General features: G+C 43.6%; 1 protein-coding gene across 1 annotated transcript in view; it reads right to left on the minus strand.

The window, feature by feature from the left end:
• Nucleotides 1–1,119: 1,119 nt before the first annotated feature.
• The window catches only part of celf5a (cugbp, Elav-like family member 5a), a gene marked incomplete at both ends in the record, with an annotated part of 179,239 nt that continues 154,875 nt past the window's right edge, over nt 1,120–25,483 (minus strand). Inside the window, 6 exons of the mRNA XM_079157394.1 lie at nt 1,120–1,247; nt 4,004–4,147; nt 5,836–5,922; nt 6,245–6,454; nt 13,211–13,376; nt 19,799–19,945. Coding sequence (XP_079013520.1) covers nt 1,120–1,247; nt 4,004–4,147; nt 5,836–5,922; nt 6,245–6,454; nt 13,211–13,376; nt 19,799–19,945 — 882 coding nt within the window. The remainder of the gene's footprint in view (nt 1,248–4,003; nt 4,148–5,835; nt 5,923–6,244; nt 6,455–13,210; nt 13,377–19,798; nt 19,946–25,483) is intronic.

The following is a 25,483-nucleotide window of genomic DNA, read 5'->3' on the forward strand; positions in this document are numbered from 1 at the left end:
AGGGGTGAAAGATTTGCAGTTCTACTGTTGCTAATGGAAACCTCAGTGACCTCCAAGAGTCATAGTTCTGCGCTTGCTGAGAGAGACGTGAGAGAATAAGAGAAAGAGGGAAAGAGAAAGAAAGTCTGTCAGTGGACCAATAGAATAGCTTCTTTTTTTCCACTGTTTTTCTTGATCTTCAAGTTTTAACCCTCATTTGTCCAGTACAGTAAAAGCCACAAGCGCCTCTTTCCTTATATATATGTGTATATAATATGTATATAGAAATCTATTTGTTGTTGCTGCTTTTTTGTTTGTTAGTTTGTTGCTTAATTAACAATTCAAGTCTCAACAAGAAAAAGTTCTGTTGTTTCAGTCTCATCACATCTTTTTTCAGTTTTTTTTTTTCTTCTCGTCTTTCTTGCACTGTGCCATCTGTTACTGTTAAGTCCCCCGGTGAAGCGCCGCCTCCTCTTTCGCATCTTCTTTTTTTCCGCCGTAACCTATATCTTCATAAGTAAATGCTGATATGTCTTCAAAAATTCCTTATGCGTTGATTTTTTTAAAACATATTTTGCTTTCAAAGAAAAAAAGTTGAACTCCTCCGAGATATCTTCACGTGTCCTCTAAAACCTGAAAGATAGAAGAAAGAAGGGCACTTTCAGATCTCACTGCTCATTAAGCTGTCATTCCAAAAGATCCATTTCTCTAAACTTAGGATAGTCCAATATGGCTCTATTATATCAGTGAAATGGTCTGGAGAGAGCTAACCCACACGGGCACACCAATCAATCTTTGTCAGTCACCGTGATGACAGATTTTCTCATAATGAATACGCCTGCTGTGAGGCGTATGAAATCAAACCTTATGGTTTCTACATGTCTGCAGATACTGGAACTCTAGAAACATTAAATAATTCAGCTTTACATTCACTGAACATATTTAATATGTGTCTGATAGATAAGCTATCCAAAGAAGTAGGGGGGGGACAACGTTTGTTCGTCGGCTCTGTCAACCCGGGTTAACTCTTCAGCTTCAACAGCAACACCATAGCGGATCTAAGTCTTGGACCAGTGACAGGGCTTTGACACTTTGCTGGCTCACCTGTGCTGCTGCAATGAATACTGAAGGTAGGCTGTGTCAGTAAGGGCGGCTGGCATCCTTCGGTCTCTTTAGCTGGACTTTCAACCTCTTCATCCCAATCTGAAAGCCATTCATGGATTGAATAGCTGCCTGTGCACTTGCAGGGTTGTCGAAGCTCACGAAACCTGTGAAGAAGTACAAGTTCATCAGCCCTGTTGCCCTGAATTAAGACACTTATGCGCGCCTGAACCAACATAACAATTTAAGTCAATACTCAGAGATGGTATCTATTGTAAATGACTCGACTGTCTGGCAGAGAGAACTGCTGGAAAAGAGTCTGGACGATGTTGTTGAGGCAGGTAAATATTCAGTGCTAAGTAGTTGCAAACAGGCTTGAAACATCATTTTTCCAGAGTTTAATGTGTAAACAATGAACACCAGTGTGTTCAGGATTTTCACCAGCTGCTTCTTGTTGCACAACTTCTAATCAACTTTGAACAACAGCTAACACAACCCACCATTGTGGGACTCCAGATGCAACAAGTGTGGGGGTTTTACTGTCATAAAGCATCACTGTTGTGATTGATAGTTTGTGCCTCAAACAGATGTTGCATCAGGCAGTTTTGTGATCGCTCAGGGAAGGCATGTGAAGCCCCTTTCCCACTGGACAAAAGCCCCGCAAACATCTGCTAACATCTGGATTTTGTTTTTAGAGAGGAAGGTTACAATCGGCATTCATTCCCAGGACAAATGACTGAGCAGTGGTCACTTCATCGGCTCCAGCTCCGATCGTCAGCGATGGAAACATGGCAACTGGATGAACGCGCACATTTTTGCCGCTTTTCATTTAATTCCGTTTAATTAGTGTAATTTTACCTCGCTGATCATCGAAAACACACTTTATTCTAACGCTACAGAAATGAAATTAAACTCATCAAAACCTTCTTGGTTTTTCTTGAAGGTTAAGAAAAAGAACGGCTGGCTTTGGAGTGATGGTTTGGGATATAAAAAGATGTAATTAATCCCATATTCCATATAAATTGTGACTTTTGTATTTTTGTATGATAAACAAGTTGTTTTTTAACCTTAATATATTTTCCAACATAACTTCCCGACCTCCCTGGAAAGCCCAAAAATACAAAAACATGAATGAGCACAAGTCCCTGTGCGAAGCGGTTTGACCAAAACAAGAGCAAACATAGTTCATCATGGGGTGACAAGTCTGAATCTCCCCAAAGATAAACCCGTCCTGAAACTTATGCTGAAGATCCTGTTTTCATCATGTGTAAAAACAAAGCCTTGAGAATTCAGTGAGCAGAAACCGCAGTGGAGTGTGTCTCCGCTTGATGCGCTCCCCTGTGTCTGTGGTGTCATTAGGAGCAGCCGATGACCCGTGAGGAACAGCAGGAGCCTCTCCACGTTCGCAGCCACCTGGGAGAGATGTCTGCCCGGCCTGCCCCGCTCTGGGTTTGGCCCATTAGGGCGAAAGGCTCGGGCGGCACGGGGGAGGGCCGAGTGCAAAGTCTGAAGAAAGTCTAGAGGAAGGGAAAGGAGGTGACCTCCTAACCCACCATCAGGTTAACACATTGGGGCTGGGAGCGGAGATGAGATGGAGAGGAGATGCAGGGCTTAGACCTCTAAGCCCTCCCGCCCAGTCCTGTCACACATTACAAGTGTGCTTTCTCTCTTCACTCTATGCTTCCTTGTCTTTTGCACACCATCAATCTAAGTTTATCCCCTCTTTCTCCGCTCTAGATTAATTACACCGGTGTGCTCCCTGTTTCCCCAGGCCTAACATTATGTTGTAAATGCATAGTGTATAAGTCAATACTGCAAATAGCTCTTCTTTCATGAATTTATATGTTATTAAGTCCCCCCAGGGAGACGGGACTGGCGATCAATTTTGCCCAGGGTTCTGCTGTTCCCTGAAGTGAAAACAAATGCTGATCCATAATTGTCCTTTTGCCCCCCCCCCCCCCCCCCCCCCCCTCCATACCATCCCTGCTGCTTGTCTCCTCAAAGTTGTTATAAGCCCTGGGGCTTGTTGGTGTGTGTTGGCTGACGGAGCTAAATGGGACGGGAGGCGTGGCGGTGTGTGAATCAGCCTCAGCAGAGAGGGTATTGACAGATATTGGGGTTACAGAACGGTGATGTGGATGCTGATACAGCAGCTCAAGCTTTTCAGGTCACACAGCTGCCAAACAGAAACAAGGACATGGGCTCTGATCGACTGCATCATGGCGAGATGGGCCGCAATGTATTCAGCACATTTTCTACCGCACTGGTGCCGAAACACAACAGTCATCAAGATGCAAATTCAGGTCAGTCAGTCAGTCAGTCAGTCGGGGGGGGGGGGGGGGGGGGGGGGGGGGGGGGGGAAGAGATCCTTCAATCTACTGTGTCTGGGTGCTGTCAAACATCATCAAAATCTTCAGCGCCTAAAAGGATATTTGTTTAACAAGTAGTTTGGAGCGCAGTATGAAAACAAAAACTTGAAAATGTAACTTACACCATGAAGCTTCGCACCTTGGCTGTGAGTTTTTACACAACACCCACAAATGTCTGAATATTTTAGGAAAACTTGACTGCAAAAACAAATTTTTGTTTTGTACAAGAGCACATTGCTGTTTGTCCAACCCCTGAAAACATCCATTATACATTTCCCTTGAGTGTATTCATGCAAATAGATAGTTCGGTTATTTTCCCCCTGTATTGCTATTTTCTTCTTCACGTATCAGAATTCGTAGTAGAGGTCTGAGCACCCAGCTCTGTCACTAATGCATCTTTATGTCAGTGGTTAATAATTAGAAAGAAATATAGTCATACCCAAAGCTTTATAAAAGGAGACGTCAGTAGAAATGTACAGAAAAAGTCCCACATTGTTATACAACTGTGAGCTGTGGACTCGATAGCTTTGTGTGAGTGGCAGTGAGTAACTCACCGAAGCACTTGCTCTGGTTGGTGGCCCGGTCCATGAAGACCTTGGAGGAGATGACGCTGCCGAAGGGCAGAAACATCTGCATGAGTTCATTGTCTCCAAACTCCTGTGGCAGGTGGTAGATGAACAGGTTACAACCCTCCGGACCTGAACACACAGAGACAGAGAGAGAGAGGGAGAGGGAGGGAGAGAGAGAGAGAGAGAGAGAGAGAGAGAGAGAGTTGGTGGGCGAAGGATGGAGAGACACAGCTGTGAATTTGTCACTTTGATCCATGCAGTCTCTCGTGTCGACTAAATTAAGATAAGCGGAAATAGATTTTCAGGACGTCTCTGACATTATCAGTGATAAAACATAAACTGTTCTTAAACACACAAAGATAAATTGCATTGATTTGCTGATACTGAATGGATGAGAGAGTATTCAAGTTTTCAATTTACATTTTAAAAAGCTTTTCTGTTCAAAATATGAATATGAACGACGAAATCTAGACGACAGATCAAAGATTTTCCAACTAGCAACTATCTGTAATTTGATCAATGTGCCGCAAAAGAAATCAAATTTAATTTATAAAGTTTTAGGAAACACTTTCTACGACGCAAATGTCTGTAATGCATTAAAAACACACGTTCATAACCATGCATGTGCTTATAGCACTGTATAGTATTGTTATACACACTCATACATATTATAATCATTCAAATAAATTATTTTATAATGACTTATGAGCTCAAGTATCATAATTCTTCATAACTGCTTGTCACCCACTGACATTGTTTATGCAAGAATCCGTACATCATAATTCCCATAGTTGTAATACATTATAATCTTTTTAGAATGCATTATAATCTCTGATATATTGTGTAACAATGTGATTATAATTTACTCTAAGCGGTCATCGTTTACTTGATGTCAAATAAAAATGTATTTTACAACATTTGGTGTGTTGTTCTTGCATAGATTCAATGCTACTTTTTCATTCTTAAAGGAATATTGTGAGTATTTCTGCTTATAACTATAATTATACGGTGCTATAAGCAGTTTATAACTCCTTATAACTATGTTTAGAATACATTGTACACAGGAGCGTCACAGAGAGTTACCGAGTTTACAAAGAAAGAAAGAAATGAATCCTGTCGTGTATATGATGTGTACAACTGAGGGCTTGATTGCTTCATATAAGGTCTTCCATCATACTTTCACCGCCTGTCTGACACAGTTTTCACTAATACTGGAAACGCATCAACAAAGCCAACAACAAGAAAAGTGCTGTTACATCAACCTGAATGTAAACCTGCAGTGAGTTTGAGGGGAAACCATCACATCACATTGTGAGTTACTTCAAGAAAGCTGCCACAATGTCCCTGTAACCCTACTTTTCATTATTTTAATTGTCCCATCTGGGTTGCAGTGCCATTATTCTCACAGCTAGGGATTTTATTATATAAGCTTTAATTATAACTTATGAAAAAAAAAAAAAAAAAAGAAGCATGGGCCTATGTAGATTATATGCAGCCTATTTTTAAGATGTACAGAATAATACGTTTGGTTTAACCTTGTTCTAGCATCCTCATTCTTCATGCATCTATTGCCTGAGATGAGATGTGGACTGCATTCAGTAATATTGTTCCACTTTACTTATCTATTACAGAGAATGAGATGTGTACCAAGTTAAAGTAATATTCTTCTCTCACCCTCACAATCTTTACACAAGCATTACGCTGAAGGAGGCGTGTGAAGTAATATCAGGTTTCTCATGCTCATCTTCTTTATAAGTCTATTACACGGGATGAGATGTGTGGAAGTGTAAAAAGTAATAATGTTCTCTCACCCTCACCTTCTCTCTGCTGCTGCTGCTGGATGACCTGGGGTTGTTGGGGCAGCGTCTGGCCAATGGGAGTCAGCGTGGTGGTTGGGTAGATCGCTGCAGAGAGGAAGAGGAGAGGGGGGGCAGAGAAAGGAGAGAGAAAGAGTACGAGAGAGAGGGGGGGAGTGAAAAACGGGGATCCCACAGAGAACGATGTCAAGGATGCTTAAGGTCGATCACACAAGCGTAACATGTGTAATCAAAGGCCCTCTGATGTTATGTTCTAAGGCGCCGTCCTTCGCTATCTGAACACATGCAGCCTCACGCTCACACAGCGCTCACCCGGCAGCAATTGTCTCAAAGCTGCTACACATTTAGCATTTACGGCAGAATGTAAAACCAGAGGAAGGCAGCTTAGGAAACAAGAGCCGTCACACACCTGTGTACTGCTGCACTCCAGTGAAGGCCTGCTGGAGGGTGTCGGCAGCGGTGGGGCTCTGGGAGTAGGGCGGCAGGCCGTTGGTGTACATGGTCTCCACCGCGGGGTGTCCGTTGGGCTGATGAGGGATGCCGGTGAATCCGTTGACGAGGGGCGTGACGAGGCTGGGCACGGAGGTGGTGAGGTTGGCTGGTGGAGAACTGAGACCTGCTGGGGGAAAAAAAAGAAAGGTTTACAGTTACTGGCTCTATCTACACATGATACTACAAAACAGTAGTGTATCAAGACATTGGTGTACACATACAGACGCGCTTTTCCTACAGAGAGTAAACACACCCCAGATCACAAGCAGATCTACACACACACCCACACACACACACACACGCAGCACTGCATCTCCTCTCTAATGCAAGGACACGGGTGCGACGTGAGTCTGTCACATATACGCCGTTTGTCGTGACACATCCTGCAGAATAGCTGGGAAGTCAACCTGTGAAAAATGAGCCTGTCCGTAGTGTTTGTGCGATACCCTGCTGGCTCCCACTGCTCAGGATGATGAAACCACTATGCAACTTCAGAGAGAGGAAAAAAAAAAGAGGAAAAAAAAGGAAAAAGATCCAGACTAAATAGAGGGAGATTACAGAGGGAGATTTGCTTCAACGAGCAGGTAGCAAAAACAGAAAGATGCCTCTTACTTTTATTCATCATAAAAGGAAAAAAAAGACAAAATAACAACAGTTGGCAGTTTGACAAATGGGTGGGTCATAACATATATGGTACACGCCTGAAAGGCAGCTGCAAGATGCTTCATGAGTGGAATTGAAATAGGATGCTCCCTGTCCTCTCACATTCAATGCATTTTAAAAGGACCCTCCTTTGGAAAGTGTTTCCAATTATGCCAGGAACATCAAAGTACCCATTTTGAGCCGAATCTCACTGTGTGATGGTCTCTCTAAAAGGGCTGCTCCGTGGCAAAGCATCCAAGCTCGTTGAAGTGCTGCTCCCCCGAGGACCACCTCTCAATCTGGAAACCCTCGCCCCGATTGGACGGAAAGCCCAGGTTGTCACGGAAACCCTCCAGCAGGCCATATCCCCACAATCTGGTGCCTGAGTAAAGAACCCCCTGTGAGAGGTGGTCCAGATAGGGTAAACAATCACATCCCGTATACACAAAGCATACGCCGAGATTTATGCTAATGCCACGGTAAATATGCTGTACATCACGCGCTCAAACCTCCCACCGCCGGGTAATATCATCTACATATCCATACGGAATTGCTTTTCTTCTTCTTCACCTACGATCTTTCCTCTCCCCCTCCCTGCCTCAGCACTTAAGTCATGAGGAGGCTGGCAGTCCGGCAGGCAACTGCAGTGACCAGGGGAATAGCCCGGGTCCAGTGAGAGCTGTTGTGTCTTTTGCGCTGGTTTCCTTTTCTTTTTTTTTTTTTTTTGGAAGCCTCCCCCCACGATTGCTTGTTTCCCGCGGAGCTGTGATGAATTAGACTGCAGCTTCAGCCCATTCTCCTACCAGGACCCAGGAGACTGCCGCTCCTATTCTAGAGGGCTAGAGACAGCTAGTCTGCTCGGGCCACACGCACTCTACTGTACCGCCAGATAATGCACCCTCTCCATCATCAGGCAAATTCATTTTCCAAGGCTTAGCAGTGCTGTGCGAGCGAGCGCGCGCGCGCGCGTCTACGTATGTGTAGCAGTTGTGGTGATGGCAGGAGTAGCGGCGGTAGTGGGTTGGTTGTGTGGACCCCTTACATGCAATGACATAAATTCTCGGGTCAACAGTAGGACATGACATCCGTGGTAAAGGAGAACTCATGGTAAAAGTAACATATTAAAGCCGCCGAGTGCGGTCCGGCTATCATGCTGGAAATGTCACAGCAGGGAATAAGCATATAGATCACAAGTGCAATAAAGACAGCGTTGGTATTGTAGTGAGTGAGACAAAGCTCAGAAACATTTATCTACAGTAACTAAACTGAATGGTATCAAATACTACAGTAGATGGGTTATACATGTACTGGACCACAAAATGGGGCTATGATATAAGAAAAAAAAAAAGACAATAAGCAACACCACGGCCAATAAAACAACGCTTACACGAGAAAGCCATTCATGTAGCCGAGTCATCATCTTTATCCTCGCTGTCACAATGACCCAAATATCCAACATGAGCACGCCCGGAGAATGTTTTCCTCAGTTGAGATGTGGAAGTCTTTCGCACAATCCTGAACTAGAAAATAACAAGACATTTTCATTTTATACCTCAGTGGACATATAGTTCTTGCATTGTGGGAAATTGTATTCATAGTGTGCTTACAATGCACACACCGGAGTGTGCTGCGTGTATTGGCCTGTAATAATGACATGTTGTTCCCCACTCATGGCGTGGCTGAATACGAAGCTACGGCACAGCAAGATTACATATTCTATACAGCTAGCACTTAACTATCACTTCTCCACTCTTATTACCGCGGGAAAGAGGCCTGCACCGCAAAACAGTATGAATATGTGTATGTCACATTCATTTATGTTATGGAAGCAGCGTTACGTTCATATTCTTGGAGGCCGCTTCTTCGAGAAAACTGTTGATTTGCTCCTCCGCCGCGATTGCTTCACGAGAGAAGTCTTCACATGCGACAGAAGCATTTATTATGCTAATTATGCATTCAAATCAACGAGCAATGCTATACCCATACTGGAGAGTGCATTCATTACCAGCACAAGGACTGTCTTTCGCTGGAGCAAGTAATAAGCACTCAAAACAGATGCTTTCATCTAACTGATTTAAAATGTGATGCATTTAGACTCAAAGAGAAAATGTCTGTCTGCTCCGTAAAGTGTGAATAATAAATCTGAATATGGGAAGGGCAGCGTTTTCAGAGGCCAGTTGGTACACCAAGAAAAACTATGTGACTTCAAATACCGCCCCTTAGATTAATATTAATATTTGTGAAGCAAATGAGATGTGAATGCACCTTCACATTAATTAGTTTCATTGTCTAGTACATATTACATTACATTACATTCATTTAGCAGACGCTTTTATCCAAAGCGACTTATTCAACATACCAGTCACCAGAAGTCAGAAGTGCATCTCCTTTGTTAAACAAGCATCTAAGAGCACAAACGATGAGATGATTACGGTTTGACTCTGATTTTTTGCTTATTTAGTTATAAATATTCTATGCAGTGAAGACATATTACATTTTTTTACGTAAAGTTTTCAGGGCCTTAAAGTTTTAATTAAACACTTGCTGCTCTCATAACAAAGACCAATGCCGTGCACTATATCTGTACTCTGTAAATTTGAGGAATCTCTGCTTGGGTAGAGTAGGATTACTACCTTAATTAATGAATTAAATTCTCCTCCTGTTCGTCATCTCCACTGATGACCTTGTTAATGTTTGTGAGAATGTGCTTGTATGCTGATGATGCAACTCTGTACGGCCATATAACGCCTCAACAAATGAATAAAAACCTGAGGAAGCATGTCGAAACATCTTTAAACTACTAGAATACAAAGTCCATGACTCTATAAAGCACAGGTCTGCAGTGTTCACACCAAATCCGGTGTTCCTCTTATTCATTAGTAGTGCGTCTAAGCTGCGGCGTCGGGTTGATTCTGTTTTCAGCTGCTGCATTTTTGCGGTAAATAACACGTTCGATGCGTCTTGGAGGACAGGTGCACATATTGAGAGGGATCACCATGTCAAACAGCTCATGGTGGAAGTGCTCTGCATCCATGATGTTGCCATGCTGGAATTAAGCAGGGACGTTGTGGCACAGCCAGCTGCCTGTGAGTGGGCCGTCTCTGGCTGTGGAGCATCTGCAGTATATTTTGTGTAATATGTACTTGTGCGTGTACGTCTTCAGAGTGGAGCAGTGCCGTGCAACAGAACATTAAGAGAGACTTTGATTACACACTTCTCACATCCTAACAAAGCATCCTTGACACGATGTGTTCTTCACCACGTACGCCCAGCAGGATCCGCATCTCTCCACATTTCTCCCCTCCTCTCCTCCCTCGCCCTCTTTATCTCCCCCTCTCTTTCTCTCTTCCTGTTACTCCATCTCTGCCTCTCTCTCTCTCTCTCTCTCTCTCTCTCTCTCTCTCTCTCCCTCCCTTGTTTTTGTTTAACTTTTATTTCTTCTGCAGCGCTCAGGGAGCGGCACCTGGTGAACATTATTTTCAAAAAGCATCATCATGCATCATTGTAAGGATACATGCTCTAATCAGCTGAGCCATCTGGCAAACGGCTTATGCACCATCAAGCTTAAATGCTTTGCATCTGTTGATCAAATGGATGTCTCATTGTTTTCAGAGTAGCACCCTTAACCTCTGAGCCTCTTTGTTGTACTCCGGCTCGCTGTCACAAACAACATTGTTTTCATGTTGCAGAGGTTATACTGATCATTTACATACAAGATTATTGTCACACGTTTAGCTCAAGATCAGGCAGGATTTTCATCTGTTAAGCTACCATCGGAGCTTTATGTTAATGCAGAGCCGTGTGGGTAATTCACAAAGGCGACTCGCTGTCAATTGGCAATTTTTTTTGGAAGGAAAGGGGATATTAACCTTTTCTTCCCTTTATGCTTTGGTACAATTGACGCAGTTGCCGAATGTCAAAATGTATAGATTTGTTTTAAAATCTAATTTGGTTGATGATAAAACTTAATGCATAAATTACACCTCTGTCGAAGAAGGGAAGCACTCTGCTCCCAGACTCTAAAACAGATTCAGATATTACAATGAATAATTCCACTGACTCGTGGCAGACATCCTACAGTCTCTAGTGTCAGAGTCTCTTGGCCTACTTATACAGACAGCCTTGCCAGTAATGTTGTATTCCTTCATTGAACTCTAAATAAGTCATAGCCACAAGTGTGAAACGGGAGAGAGAAAATAGCTGTGTATACCAAAGCAGCGAGCTACACTACCACTCCTGCAGCTGCTGGCAGCCACACTGAAATTAATGAATGAAGAAAGGGGAAATGAAACATTCCATATTGATGATAGTCCTTGAGAATTGACAAAAGCCATGCTTTCTCTCAAGGATTAATAATATATTACATTCAATAATGAAAAGTAATCAGCCCGACGGTAGCTTACACAGAAGCATGTCCAAAAGCAGATAAATGGCATCACTTCACACATCACGTGTTCTCTTCCTTTCCTGTATTTGCATCAGAAGCTGAAACAGTAGTTCTTTTCCTTGCCCATGCCAAGTCGTTAGCTCCTGGCATTGCCAATTGATACAAAATTGCCTTACATTTCCCTACACGGAAGCAGTTCTGTTTAGCGTTTAAAGAGTATCTAACAAAACACGGCAATATTTCCTTTAGACTAAAGGCACAGATCTTGGTTTTCGAGAGGCTACAGTTCAAAAGAGATACAAGAACAGCACACGCAGTGCAAACAGACTGGAGGACAAAGAATCCAATGCACACACACACACACATACACACACAGAGAGAGAGAGAGAGAGAGGCAGGATTCCTTGCAGTACAGTTGCACTGTCTTTCATCAGCACTATTGTGTTGCAAAATATAGGTATGCATGCAGAACACAAAGATCTGAATTGCCATACTGTCAGTGCTTTAGCCATCAAAATAAGAGGCTTCTCAGCAAGACTGAGCTCCACTCTTAATCACTGTCTCTGATTGATTATGCCCGCTCAAAAGTGCACACTTCGCACTGAAAACATCACCGTGAATATTTGACAAATGGATCCCCTCTCTCGATGTATTGAACAACGTTGAAAATGATTGGGGATGTACAGTACGCATGCAGTACAGCATGTGCCACCGTCACACTTTCTGTGCATGCGTTCACATGGCGCGAGGTGGAGAAACGCGTGAATGAAAGGTTAATACGGGTCCCATTGATTTCTACACCTGGTCTACTGTCTGTCCTGTTTATTGTAATTGAACTGACTGTTGTGAAGTAACTAAAGCAGAACAAAAACAGGGTTTGTACAATAAAACTGTCCTTTCTTTGTGTCTGTGAATGAAGAAGTGAACACTATTCCAACTTAAGGGAACCACAGTGCAGAGAGAATTTGATGAAGTGCAGCAACTTTATAGTAAGGGTTCCTATGATGGCTTTAAAGATGATCTACAACAGGCCTCGTTGCACAGATGGCGGTTCTCTCTCCCGTTCTCTCTCGCAGTGATTGGTTTAAAGTTACCAAAGTCATCACCCTAAAAACTCAATACTGCAGTGTTGACAAAGTAGTTGAGCGGCACACAACAAAGACTTGGATGCTGTATTATTTATTTCGGCTCATGCTTTTGTTTAGTGGAGAATCTTGAAGTTTCCTCTGTCTCAAGGAAAACGAAGCACTGCTGAATAAGCAAATGTTATGCAGTAGGTAGGTATTTCAAAGTCCTTCCCTTTCCTCTGTAATGTATCTGCATAGGAGGTGTTTGTTATGGAAAACAAAACCAACTGCATGCAGATCATGCACAAGTGCTTCAAAGCACAAGGTCAAAATACCACGGGGAAATTAGCGCGTTATTTGTAAACTTACTTATTGATATTCCCTTATTCTGCCGCGACTATCCGCAAATATGTTTTGCATTCACAAACAAAATAAAAATGCAAATCCAATTGACTGTATTTTTCATCTTCGTCTCTTTCTCTCCAGTGGAATCATTTTTGAATACCAGTAAGCAGGCACTCTTCCTTTTGGCCTTGCTGCAGCCCTAGTTTTTATTCTCACACTGCGTGCACACACACACACACACACACACACCCACACACACAGATAATCTTAGACATGATCGAAAATAAAAGTTGACCTAGAAGATCCTCGTTGGCATGTACATATACACACCCACACACGAACAGTAAGACATTAACTCAAGCATACAAGAGACCCTGTTCGTAGCATCACTTACCCACCCTTAATCCACAAACACACACACACAAAACACACTTTTACTCACCCAGGGCTTGATGAAACTCACTCGACAGCGGGGTCATGGTGGCTTGTTGGAGGCTGTTGATGTTGAGCGCCCCCATCTGGTGGATCTGTGTGGCGGGGAAAGCCACGCTGGGCGTGAGGTAACCTCCGTGGCTTGCTGCCATGATGGCTGCCTGCTGCTGCATGAGCTAAAGAAGACGGACACGGAGAGATGGGTGGAGGAGAGGAGGGTTGGATGGGGTGTGTGTGTGTGTGTGTGTGTGTGTGTGTGTGAGAGAGAGAGCAGGAGGGAGAACAGGGTGCGAGAGAGGTGAGGGGAGGACAGATGGTAATGAAAAATATAGTAAGTTGGGAAGGAGTGGGACAAAGATGGGAGAACGGAGCGAGAGAGGAGAGAGAAACGTAGCAGGGGTAGAACAGAGGGAGGGATGTATGTTGAGGTTGATGGATGGATAGTGCATGGGAAGTACAGAGAAAGTAGAGCGGAATAAAAGAAAGGGAAGAAAAAAGAAGCCTGTCAACCTATGTTTAGTGAATGTGTCTCTCCTCCCAGCAGGAAGCCTGTCACCAGCTGCAGAAACGATTTAATAGCTGTCTGTTGGCCTCATACAAATCAAGGCATTGACATGTGGACATTATCTCTGTGCTCAGGGAACAGGCAAAGTTTGCAGAAGAGTTGCGGTGCTTTTTCCCTTACTATTGTCAAACTTCACAACACTCTTGTTTGGCTGTATAGAAATGCCACAGCCATCCGATATTCCCCTCTGTTTGTCTCTGGCCTCATCTCCTCAGCTTTTCTGATGTATTTGTAATGATGGCTGCTTGGAGACTGACATTCATCCAGAGTTTAGAATCAGCTTTGTTTTATAATTCAGTTAGACACCACTAGGCATCTCTGGGCTAGTTCTCGCCAAACATAGAAGGCACTTTTGGAGTTGGAACTTCATTAGTTGACTTGCCAGTGAAAAGTTGTTTTAGTGACAAACATTTGCAACAAACACCACTGTGTACTTTGGTGAGTTTTGAGGTGTCCAAACCCTGAGTCACGAAAAACAATATTTTCAAAGCAGGCGTAGCACTCAGATTCCAGACCATGTTGTTAGTAATACAGCATGTTAGTCAGACAATTGAAAAGGCAGTCGAATTTCACCCATTGGAGAGACACAATCAATAGCCTTTCATTCACGCTGCATTTCTACTTAGCATGAAGTGAGAGCTGAAACTATTTTCCATCCAATGCTGCCCACAGAGTGTTTATTCATGCTCACATGCACCACTGCCCTGCACTGCGCTCACTCACTCACTCACACGCACACACACACACACAACATGCATGAAGGGCGATAGAGACTATTTGAGTTTCTGCACTCGGCTTAAATTGTCCCCATAGAAACCACATGCTGAATGCCTAATTTAGAAGAAAATCCATCATTGTGCAATGGCTTCTGCAGGTTGTGAGCCAGCGGGTTTGTGTAGGGAATCAACACTCTTTTGCTGGCTATGTAGCCATGCAGACCTGTGTCGTATAGAGATACAAACACAGCTGGACCAACCTCGTACCTCCGTCTATGCATCTGTTTAATACTGCATGGCTGCTACGTGTCAGGGGAGCTGCTGATGGCTGTGGCCCGAGAATGACTTGTATAAGCAGAAATCAAACTCCTCTGCCACTGGCACTAATGACGATACTGTGAGACACTGGAGGTATAGAATGCCACTCTGCTTGTATTTGCATGGGGACCCTGCGACGCAAAAGCCAATTATTTTCCCTCAGTGCCCCTGTCAGGTAACCTGAAAGTGGCTGTCCCGCTGCAGAATGCCCGGCGCTGGCATCTCATCCATTAACCACATGCCTTGCCACTGCTATCTATTAACGCCTTTTGTCATTTGCATAATTCCAACGTGACAAATGGGAATCAGCCATTCCTTTCCAAATAAGATGAATTGAGCCTTTAAGGGGGCAGAGCTGCAAAAGACAGCAAAGGAACAGGAAACCATACAAAAGCAATGACACAGAAACAAACAAAGAGGTCTAGAGGATCTGGGGCTCCCTTGCTTTGGCAACGCGGTCACTGCCCCCCTATTAGGAGGTGAGCAGGGTTGGACTTCAGGATGAAGGGCTGACTGGGCTGGTATTACAGAATAAATACACTGTCACACCACTCACTGTTTTTGTGCGTCTTTTCTCTGGCTCTGCTCGCTGCTTTCAGCGAGGACGGGGACTTAGGGCTGATTCTAATAAGCTTGCAGCCTATTCGTCGAGGGCTGTGTGGCCGCAGACAAGACCCAGGCCTGGATGGAGTCATAATGGAGTGGGAGTGAATGCTAGCGTCGCCAGAATACTAGCCTTCTCTCCCTATGCATGTTTTAGATAATGCAATCCTTAATGCCATCCGTCAGACTGTCATGGATAACAACTCTGGCATTCAATGACGCTTCGTTCCAAATTCAAGTTCAGCAAATTGGAAACCCAAGCATATAATTACGTCGGAATGCAGCGGTTAATACAAACTGGCTCTGAAAAAAAAAAAAAAAAAAAGATAAAGAGCAGAAAGCAGAGTGGTTATGTTGACAGATATTCAAAGTTCTTTCATTTTACTTTTCATATGTATATGCTTTTTTTCTCCTTTTTCCGAAATCACAAAGGCATTATATTCAAAAGCCATTCCCGTTTCTTTATTTATGCGCTACCCAGCAGATAGCAAATGTCTCCGCAGGAGAATGAGCGGAACTGAGTCTTCATCTTCACAGACACAACCTTTTCTGCTTCCTCTTGAAAAGAAAGGAAGAGGGAAGAAAAGGCAGACAGAAACAAGGGGAACAAAAGAGAAGCGCGTGAGATGAAAGGGAGCAAAGAAAGTTGCCCGGGCTCCAGCAGCATTCATTTAGTGTCAGACATCTGCTTTTTTATTGCAACCTGATGGCATTACTCTCCCCTGGTGCCAGCAGGCAATCACCTCTTTATCACATGGCAATTATCTCTATAGCGCTGCTCTGTGACTCGCTGACTCTCAGCACTGTCACATGTGACCCCTTATAGCCCAACCAGCCGGGGATGGAGGGGGGAGAGAGAAAGAGAGAGAGAGAGACAAAGGGATGCATAGAGGGAGAGAGAGAGAGAGAGAGAGAGAGAGGGTGAAAAAGGTTGATAAAATGAGAGAGAGAGAGGGAGACAGTAGGTCAATGAGGTGAACTAAAAGACTGAAGACAGAAGACCGAAGCTCAAGGGCCTCGTTTGTTACCCCCATGCTGGCAGGCTGGATTTCAACAGAAAAGATTTGAATAGGTTGTTTTTTTCCCATCTGATGCACTTTGTTGTGTGTGTAGAGTCCTCACAAGTATAATACAGCTAAACCAGGTCACACACACAAGCTCGTTTGTGTATGCGTGCAGGCGGCTTTACAGCACAGCTAAATGATGCAGTAATCTGTTACCATCATTTCTCATGTGTGCTGTGTTGCTGTTTGAATGGGAGTCCCTCCAACAGGGGGAGATGTTTCCTAATGTGAGTTTACAGTCATCATCCTCCCTCTCATCCGCCCACACATTGTCACTATCAGCGCCAAGTTAAACCATTTTCTCTCCTCTCATTTATCTATCTCACGCTCAGTCCAATGCATCTTTTAGGGAGGGAGGCAAGAGGGGCACGGTGCCGGAGGCGCCTTTAAATGTAAAACTCCTCTCTTGTCCCCCCCTGACACAGCGTGCAGTCCTCCACCTAAAGAGACCAAGGGAAGCTAAAATGGCTGTCTTCACAGAGAGACACGGCTTGAGTGAAAGTGACTTGAATCAAATCTAATCGTGTACAAATATGATGTTTGTGTCTTGAAGGAGAAATACAAGAGGTAATAAAAGCTGGTTTTTATTACTTGTACTCAGCGATTCATGGGAGGACTATTATCACTCACTACTAACGCCGGAATGAAACAAGGGATCTCACGCACTCGCTCTCCTTCCGCTTGTGTTTTATGAAATCACCTTTTTGCAAATAGGATGTATCCTGTCAGAGCACACCAGTATCTGTGTCTATCGTGAAAATGGCACATTTCTCATTTTTGGCACATGTTGTCAGTGTTGTACCCCTCCAATTTGTGTTCAGGGCCCCCTCCTTCCCCTGGTTTGACTAAAATCCAATTTACTGGCTGTCAGCTCAACTCTATAATCCCATCCACTGCTGTAGTGGAGAGGTAGCTCTTTGAATTTACCATTTACTGTACTCTCTGGTTATAGCTATATATACCATCTCACCCTACGTCTGTATTCTTTGCGGTGCCACCTCCTCTTCTCTTGGCCAGTGTATATGGAGAGTGGGCGAACATGTAGTGTGTCTTTGGAGATAAAGTCCTTTTTGTGTCACTGCAGGTTTTTCCCGTCTTGGGGGAATATGTGCAGTTTATCTTGCAGTAAAGGAACATTTGTCGTATCACTTCAGCACATTCCTGGTGGCTACGGGGGAATCGAGGCTGCACATCATATACATGCAGCCAGCACCAATGACTGTAATGTAATCATAACCGCCGCACAAGCAGGACATCCACACTAAAGATAACTAGTATTTCCCTTTATTCCACATTATTGCGTACCTAGCAGTCTGAACCGGTATTAAAACTCATTGAATAAGTGTTTAGCTAGATATGAAAACAAGAGCCGCGCTGATAATCCATTACTGCCTCTTGTGCACTCATTGCTTTATCAAAACTTTATCTCCAAGGTTGCTTTTCCTCAAAGTTTCTCCACCAACTTGCTTTGTTTTGCTAAGTTCATTATATGCAGGTACATGGCACGCACAGTCTGTGATTCATAACACTAACACAAGGAGAATCTCACCTTCACTAACATCATTCATGCTGTATAATCTTTGTGTCGAGACACCACATACGTGCAATTTCTCCTTTTAGATTTAATGGTAATTGATTCTCTCTAATGCTGAAGTATCCTCCGCATCCGCGCCCTTGTTACTTTCACTCGGAACTCAATTTCCTAGCATCATCCTGCTCTTTGTCATATTATATATGTGTATGAGAGAGAGAGAGAGAGAGAGAGAGGACAGCGAAAGAAAGAACATTTGCTGCGCTGTGCGTGTGTACACTCTTGTGTGCTTCTGTATGAGTCGACACGGGTCTCTGCCACAGTAAATAAGAGTCATGGCCAACCTGAGCGTGGCACAATGGTCTCCCCGCAGACCGCCACTGCCTCCACCACCCTTAAACATTTGCATTTCTCCACATTTCCTGGGAAAGGGCTGCATTTCATGAATGGTAATGAAGGTGGGAGTTTTTACTGGGGAGAGCACAAGAGATGGCCTCGCAATTACTCTGGGATGGTCAATTTGCACATCTCACACTGGGTCCCATGGCTGTGATGTGAAAATGAGGGAAACGGATAAGCCCCCCCAAGACCTGGCTAACGTCAACAATTAATCCTGGCATTTAGAAATAACAAAAAAATATATCTAACTTTTAACATTCAAATAAATGCAGGAAAAGAAATGTGCGTTCCCCTCTTCTCTGTAAATAAATACTCAGCTGATGTTTATGTGTATTTATGCAGTGTTGTGACAGAGGACCAGGTTTTTTATCTCTGGATGGAAAACTTTTCTTAAATTCATTTTAGCCTGCTTCAAGTAGCTTGTGTTTAAGTGCATGTGCATGCACGTGAGGGCGTACGTGTGTGTGTGTGTGTGTGTGTGTGTGTGTGTGCGCTCCCCCTCTGCGGGGAAGAGCAAAGTTTGTGTGCAGATAAGTTGCCCATGGAATATTCTGAGTCAACTGTGGCCCCTGAAGCCTCATGGGCCCAGAGGGAGGGACAGGGGGAGGGAGAGGGGGACGGGTAGGGAAGCAGCGTGATAGAAGGTAGAGGGGGGCGCGTGGTGAGAGGGGCTGTATAGGCTGTCTGAACTCATCAAAGAGCCGTGGGTCTGCTGTGTGTGTATGTGCCATGCCCTGAGGGGGTGACGGTGGGCGGGGGTAGGAGGGCAGAGGGAAGCTGATGAAGGGGTTGGAGGGTACAAGCTCACTAAATGTGTGAGTGCCTACGTGCTGTGGGTAGTGAAAGGCCAGAGCGTGACGGCATAGCAGCTCTGCTTAAGAGGAGGAGTGGACGACGAAGCGGTGCCGATGGAAGTGATGATAGTTCGGCAAGGTACTTCTCACCAACGACAATGTCTACCAAGTAAGGGTCAAAACACAGAAAACAGAGAAAAAAGTATCTCTGTGTACAAAAATGGAAAGTTATAAAATACAGATTTCAGTGGCGAGTTTCCTTTGTTAACGCTGAGAGCTGAGGGGAGCTGCAGAGTCCAGTGATTATTCTCTGTGGGTTCATCACTACGAGCGACACCTTTCACAAATGCAAAGACAATGAATCCATTGTTAATATAATAACAAAATGCATATTATCTGATCATGATTATAGCGGATTGAAGGACTGTATCGTAACAATCGAAACAGTTTCAGATTCAGTGAGTAAACCTGTTAAAATGAATTAAAATATTTTGCAATTTCATTCCTGTGTCTACTGCGTAGTGCATGTAGTCATCCAGTACGTGTGCTAGAATTTAATGCGTTTCCAAATGAGTTGTGTGCGCAAACGTGTGTCTTGTCCAACTCACCGCATGTGCGTAAGAACTGTAGGTGCTGAAGGGAAGAGCGATGGCTGGGTTGAAGATGCCAAACTGCCCAACCATCTGCTGCATGCGTCTGATGGTGCGCTCCTTGTCAGTGTCGGCAAACTTGACCACCAAGCTGGAGGACGCACCCTGAGGGGGCAGAGAGAACTGAAAATCAGAAGATAAACAACATGGAGACTTAACCCTGATTTAAGTCATGGTGAGAGGCAACACATAATCAACAATAAAGCAAGAAGTATCAGTGTGTCCTACGCATGTCTCTAGAGCTGCTCGTCAGATTCTACTTCACACTTGGCGAACTGCATTGCTGGAAACACAATGGGTTTGTCGAATTTAGTGCAATTTGGAGGAGCTACACATTCAGTATCAATAAGTTTACTTTACAACCAAACTCTTCTTTACTTCCCTGGAGCCAACACAAGCAGGTCGCCAAGTGGAAGCAGAATCAAACTAGAGTGTGTTTCACCAGTGTGACTGTGAGTTGAATGTGTTGTTTTCCTGTGAGATAGACTGTATTTCCTCAGTGTATGACTTGAGTCTAACTTAAAATGTCACTGTCGACAAAATACCTCTGCTAGCTACATCCATTCTCTACTTTAGTTTAAACCAAGAGACTGATACGCCCCGTTGGAAATAACCTCCGCTAAGTGTATGTCACCGGTGTTTCTGACAGCAATCAGCCTGTCATTTTTCACCCAACGTAGTGATGGATTTAGTGATTTGGGCAAATGCTGTTTTGTTTTACTTTTGACGTTTTCTCTAGATAGATAGATAGATAGATAGATGTATACTTTATTCATCCCCAGGGGGAATTTTGTTTGTAGCAGCAGCAAAACGAAGTTACAGAGTAAACATAAAAATATGAAATATGAAAGATGCTCAATATATACACAATACAATAAGATAACAGAGCAGAATATAATACAGTCAAAGAAAATGTAAAGAAAAAATAAAAATATGCACAGTATATACAATGAAATAGAATGTTGCTGTAACTGGTTATGTTGGTATTGGCAGTAGTAGATTATATCAAAAAACAAAAAAAATTATTCTGAAAACTATTAACTAATAATAGTAAAACCAATAATGGCAGGTGTATTGCTCTGGACCCAAGCGAGCGCAGTGTGTGGGTGTAAAGTTCTTTGTATGAGCGGTTCTGCAGAAAGCTAAAAGCAGCAACCCCTGCAGGCTAAAGCATTCGGACGTTTCTGAACGGGCATGTTTTGGACGGGCACTGCACTAGTGCACTGAATTTCAAATGTAGCACGTTTAATGCTAACACTTGCTCAGTCGGTCTACAGTGGTCCTACAGCATCTCGTCCTCTATGCCCAAAAGGCTTTGACCCACTTCAGGAATCATTTGCATGTGTGACTGTAAGGCTTTACCACGTATTTAGAGACAGCCACTAACAAAAGGCTTAAAAACACGAGAGCATGAAGAATGCTGTTGGTTATTATTTTTGATTTCTTAGTGTGCCGTGTTCATTAGCAACAACAACAACAACCGGTGTTAACATCAATATCTAGTGTGCTCCTCTAATTGCATGTCAAGAGTTTTTTTGTGTTGTTTGGCATTCTAGATGCAACATCATTGCACATTTGTACTATTGCAGAGAATTGTGCCTCCTTATTGTGTGGCTGGCATACATAAACATGAACAGATATGTGGAGAATGGAATATTCTACTTATTGAGTGAACAGCTCTGGAGGCAGACGTGTCGACGGAAACCTTCCGTTTTTTCAATCAGTGTTTAACATGTACAAAGTCACTCGGGGCAGAGCAGCCTCGCTGTGCATGACATAAATACTTTATATTTCCCCCCAGCTTTCCCCCCTCCGGTATAGTACATATATGTAACCTTGGTGCTCCTCCCCACAGATAAGGTTCGTCTGCAATGTACAACGATTTGAAATAAGAGCTGCAATTGGTGGTTTCTATTGACCTTGGTGTAAGTGTTCTTCAAAGAAAATGTTGCAATTTTGTCTCACTCCTCCATTCCTCTGTTTATCCTCCCTCTTCCTTTCTGTGGCTCTGGCTAGCCATCCTCCTTATCAACACTATTACCTCTTTCTGCAGCCCAATATTGAAACAGCAGGTGGGTCTGCCACACACCCTTCATTAAGAATCTTCAAATGATTTAGCACTACAGTTGACCTTTTGTGTGCTCCGCCTCCTCTTCCCTCTGCGCCCCCAAACCGGCCAATCGATCCGTATAAAAGGCCGAAATATTACTCTGATCTGACAGTGTAGAAAGGTTGTGTGTCAGTCACGATAAGAGGGCCCCTGAAATTGATGCAAGATTGTCAATAACAGTGGTGAATGGTTGCCTGGATTCAAGGTTGGGGGTTGAGGTATTTGAAGGGCTAAAGGGGGTATTTCTTTTCTTTTGGTTGGATCTGGGTTAAACCTGGCAGGAGTTGTGCTGGACTGTTATAAATGGCAGCTGTAATGCTAGCAATATTACTACAACATGATTCATTCTTATGTTTCTATTTTTCCATTACTTGCATAGTCCCCTGACTGAGGTCTCAGGAGTCCTGCTAATAAAGACATCGACAGAGATGCTCAAAGACAGGCACTGGACCTTTCGACTGCAGCGTATAGATTTTATCCTCTCTTTTCTCAATATTCCCCCAAGCCCTCTCTCCTCCTGGCTTGCTCGCTGGTTGAATCACAGGTTTGATGGATTGTAGGTGAGAAGCCAGTTGGTTAGTTGGATGCCTGACTAAATGGCTGATTGCCTAGTTAGTTGAGTGATTGACTCACTGGCAGGCTGGTTGGCTAGATGGTTGGCTAACTGGCTGACAGACTAATTGTCAGACTGTCAAGCCGGCTGACATCTGTACTCTGTCCAGCTGAGTGACTAATTGTTTTGCTTCTTGCAGTGAGAGCCATCATGTCGCACTGGAACAACACATTTCCTGCTCATTGAGAGCTCCGTGTGAGTCTAAAATAACGGCAACAAGAGATAGAACATAATGTATTAGAGATGTACTTTCTGTGTCATCACTTTCTTAAAGCCAAGTTCACGCTACACAACTTCCAAAGTTGTCAGATCGCTGTACAGTTCACATGTAAGTCGTCGTGGTTTTCACACTACATGACCGATTGGCGACAGGGCATCACACAAGGAAAGACCCCTCGATCCAACACCCTAGGTGCAACAACAACTTTAGTCCGTGTTGCAAATGCAACATACATAAGTACTCACTGTTCCAGGCGACCCCTCCGCCAGGTCTCGCGCTCTCATTGGCTGTAGCTCCCTGACAGATCCAGATGTTTTTTTAAGCCTGCTAGATATCTGGAATGTGTCTGCAATGCACCGGCAAGCCTCTCGGCTCGCGTCATTGAACAGTTCACACATAGCTCTCGATGTGCAGAGTACAGAGCCAACGCAGATTTGCCTCTGATCTGGGGTTTTGTCCAGGAGCTACAAAAATCTATTGGCGGGCGTAAAAATCAGGGCTAAAGTCTCGTAGCGTGAACTAGGCATAAGCAGCATCTCGTATATTAAGACTATATGCTCAGTCACTTCAAGGTTAATTTTGGCACGGTTACAGGTTTAGGGTTTGTCTGTTGTGTCTGACCAGCTTTTTTTTACTGTCTGCATCATTAACTTTATTATGAGGTTTAACTTTGAGAGAATCCAGGACAGGGCAGTGCAGGACCAGAATACAGAAGAGATGTGCTAATACACACAAATAAGTCCTTCTCACGGTTAAAAAAAAAGAAGCTATTAAAGGGCCACCTAGTTTGGTAATGAGAGCTGTGTGTTCCTGCTCTGCTTCTCTCATTTTTAGGTGATTTTATAATCTGAGGTTGAGTTGGAATCCTGAAGTCATCCCCCTTTTGTAAGACAATTAGACTGGATTGTGCCTGCGTGAATGATAGAAACATGGTTTATTGTGAATTGGCGTGTCTAGTTGTACAAGAGCCTTGTGCCATTCTCTTTCATACTCTTGCATGTATGTCCCACTCTCTGCAAAGCTGTTTTTTTTTTTCCAACAAGGTCTATACACTGACTTTGCCCTCCCACTGGTTCTCCTAAGGACCCCTGAATCGAATGGCTTATCGGCTAAGCATCCAATGCAACATTTGTTTATCTCCCAGGTTTTCCCAGTTAGGCCTGTCAGGATATCAGTGAGTAGAATCTGAAGTGTGAAGTAAAAGTCTCATTAAATTTTTAAGCTGCCATGTGTGAGCAGAATCCCCCTGCCAGGCGGCTTCCAGCTGCCTAGAGAGCCACTGAAGGAAGGGGAGTTAAACAGGGAGGATGAAAAAAAAGGCACTAGAGAGATTCAGAACCAAAAGGAAAGTCTTCCTCTTTACAGTTCATTCCCATAGCCGAGGCTTGGTGTCGGTCCAAGCTGCACCGCCCAGCTATACATCCCACACTTCTTTAACTTTGAACATATGCCGGCTCGCATTAGTGCGGAGTGAAGCCAGAAGGAAGAGTGATCCTGTATTGGTATATATATCTGCATTAGCTCCAAGTGTCACATGGCTTTAATGGTTTACCCAGTCTGCATGGGTTAGTTAAACTATGATTGAGTCTGTGCGAGCACAACAACTGAAATTAAGAAATACAGCCCGTCTTCCTGATTACACGATTTCAGCATCCTTACAACAGACTCTTTTTCATCAGCGCCTGCAAAATAAAAAAAAACCTGCCTCTTTTAATCATAATGTATTGCCACTAAAGCTGCCTGTTTCTCCACAACAAATGGCATCATATGCCTCGGCCGCATTCACAATTTAAAAGTTATGAGTTATCAATTTTGCCCCCCACTGAGTTCTATATCGATGCTGAATATACAGTTCGGTGCTACAGTATACAGCTTATAATTTATGCCCCTTGCATGATGCCATTCTATGCTTATTGTGGTAATAATGCATTACCACCCATGGAATCATAAATACACATCCTCTTTGAGCTTGGCTAGTAAAATAATGGATGACTGTAATCTATTAGGTTATTAGAATGTAAATTGCCTGGGTAGAAATACTTGTGGGGGAGATGACAGATCGTAAACAATCAACGTTAACTTAAAAATATAAAGGCAGAACATTGTTTAACGAGTAGCAGCACAAAGATCTATCATCCTTGTGAAATACTGACATTAAAACTCTGCATCTCATTGAATGCACAATGAGATCATTACTGTTTTCTGACATAAAACCAGCATTTATGTACTGCAAGATCTGCTGTTTATTTATTTTTTTTGCCTTTCCACATTTAATTTTATCCGTATTTAGGGCAGTGACTTATTGATGTGTACATTAAAACACTGTGTCTTGTTGAGTATTAAATCCTGAAGTAATGGAGAAGATCCAGCAGCTGGGGAATCACATTTGGATGCTTTTTCTTCCTCATTTTTTTTTTTACCATCTTTGCTCTCACTCACCCAGCTCTCTCTTTTATGCAAACTTTACCTCATTTGCTTTCCTTTGTTCTGCTCTTATCCTTCCATCATCCTGCTCCAGTATTTCTGTGTTAGTCCCTGTGTCAGCTGAAACTGCCTCAAACCCAGGCTCAGCTAATGCGGATACGGAGTGAAAAAAACAGCACAGCCCTGCGGACCTGACCCCCCACCCCCCTTCCCTCCCCGTCTTGGTGTAACTCTGTCCCGGGACTTACTTCCTACACAGCCCTGCTGAATCCCGGC

The sequence above is a fragment of the Pholis gunnellus genome (genome assembly GCF_910591455.1).
Source record: "Pholis gunnellus genome assembly, chromosome: 4".
Taxonomy (NCBI): Eukaryota; Metazoa; Chordata; class Actinopteri; order Perciformes; family Pholidae; genus Pholis; species Pholis gunnellus.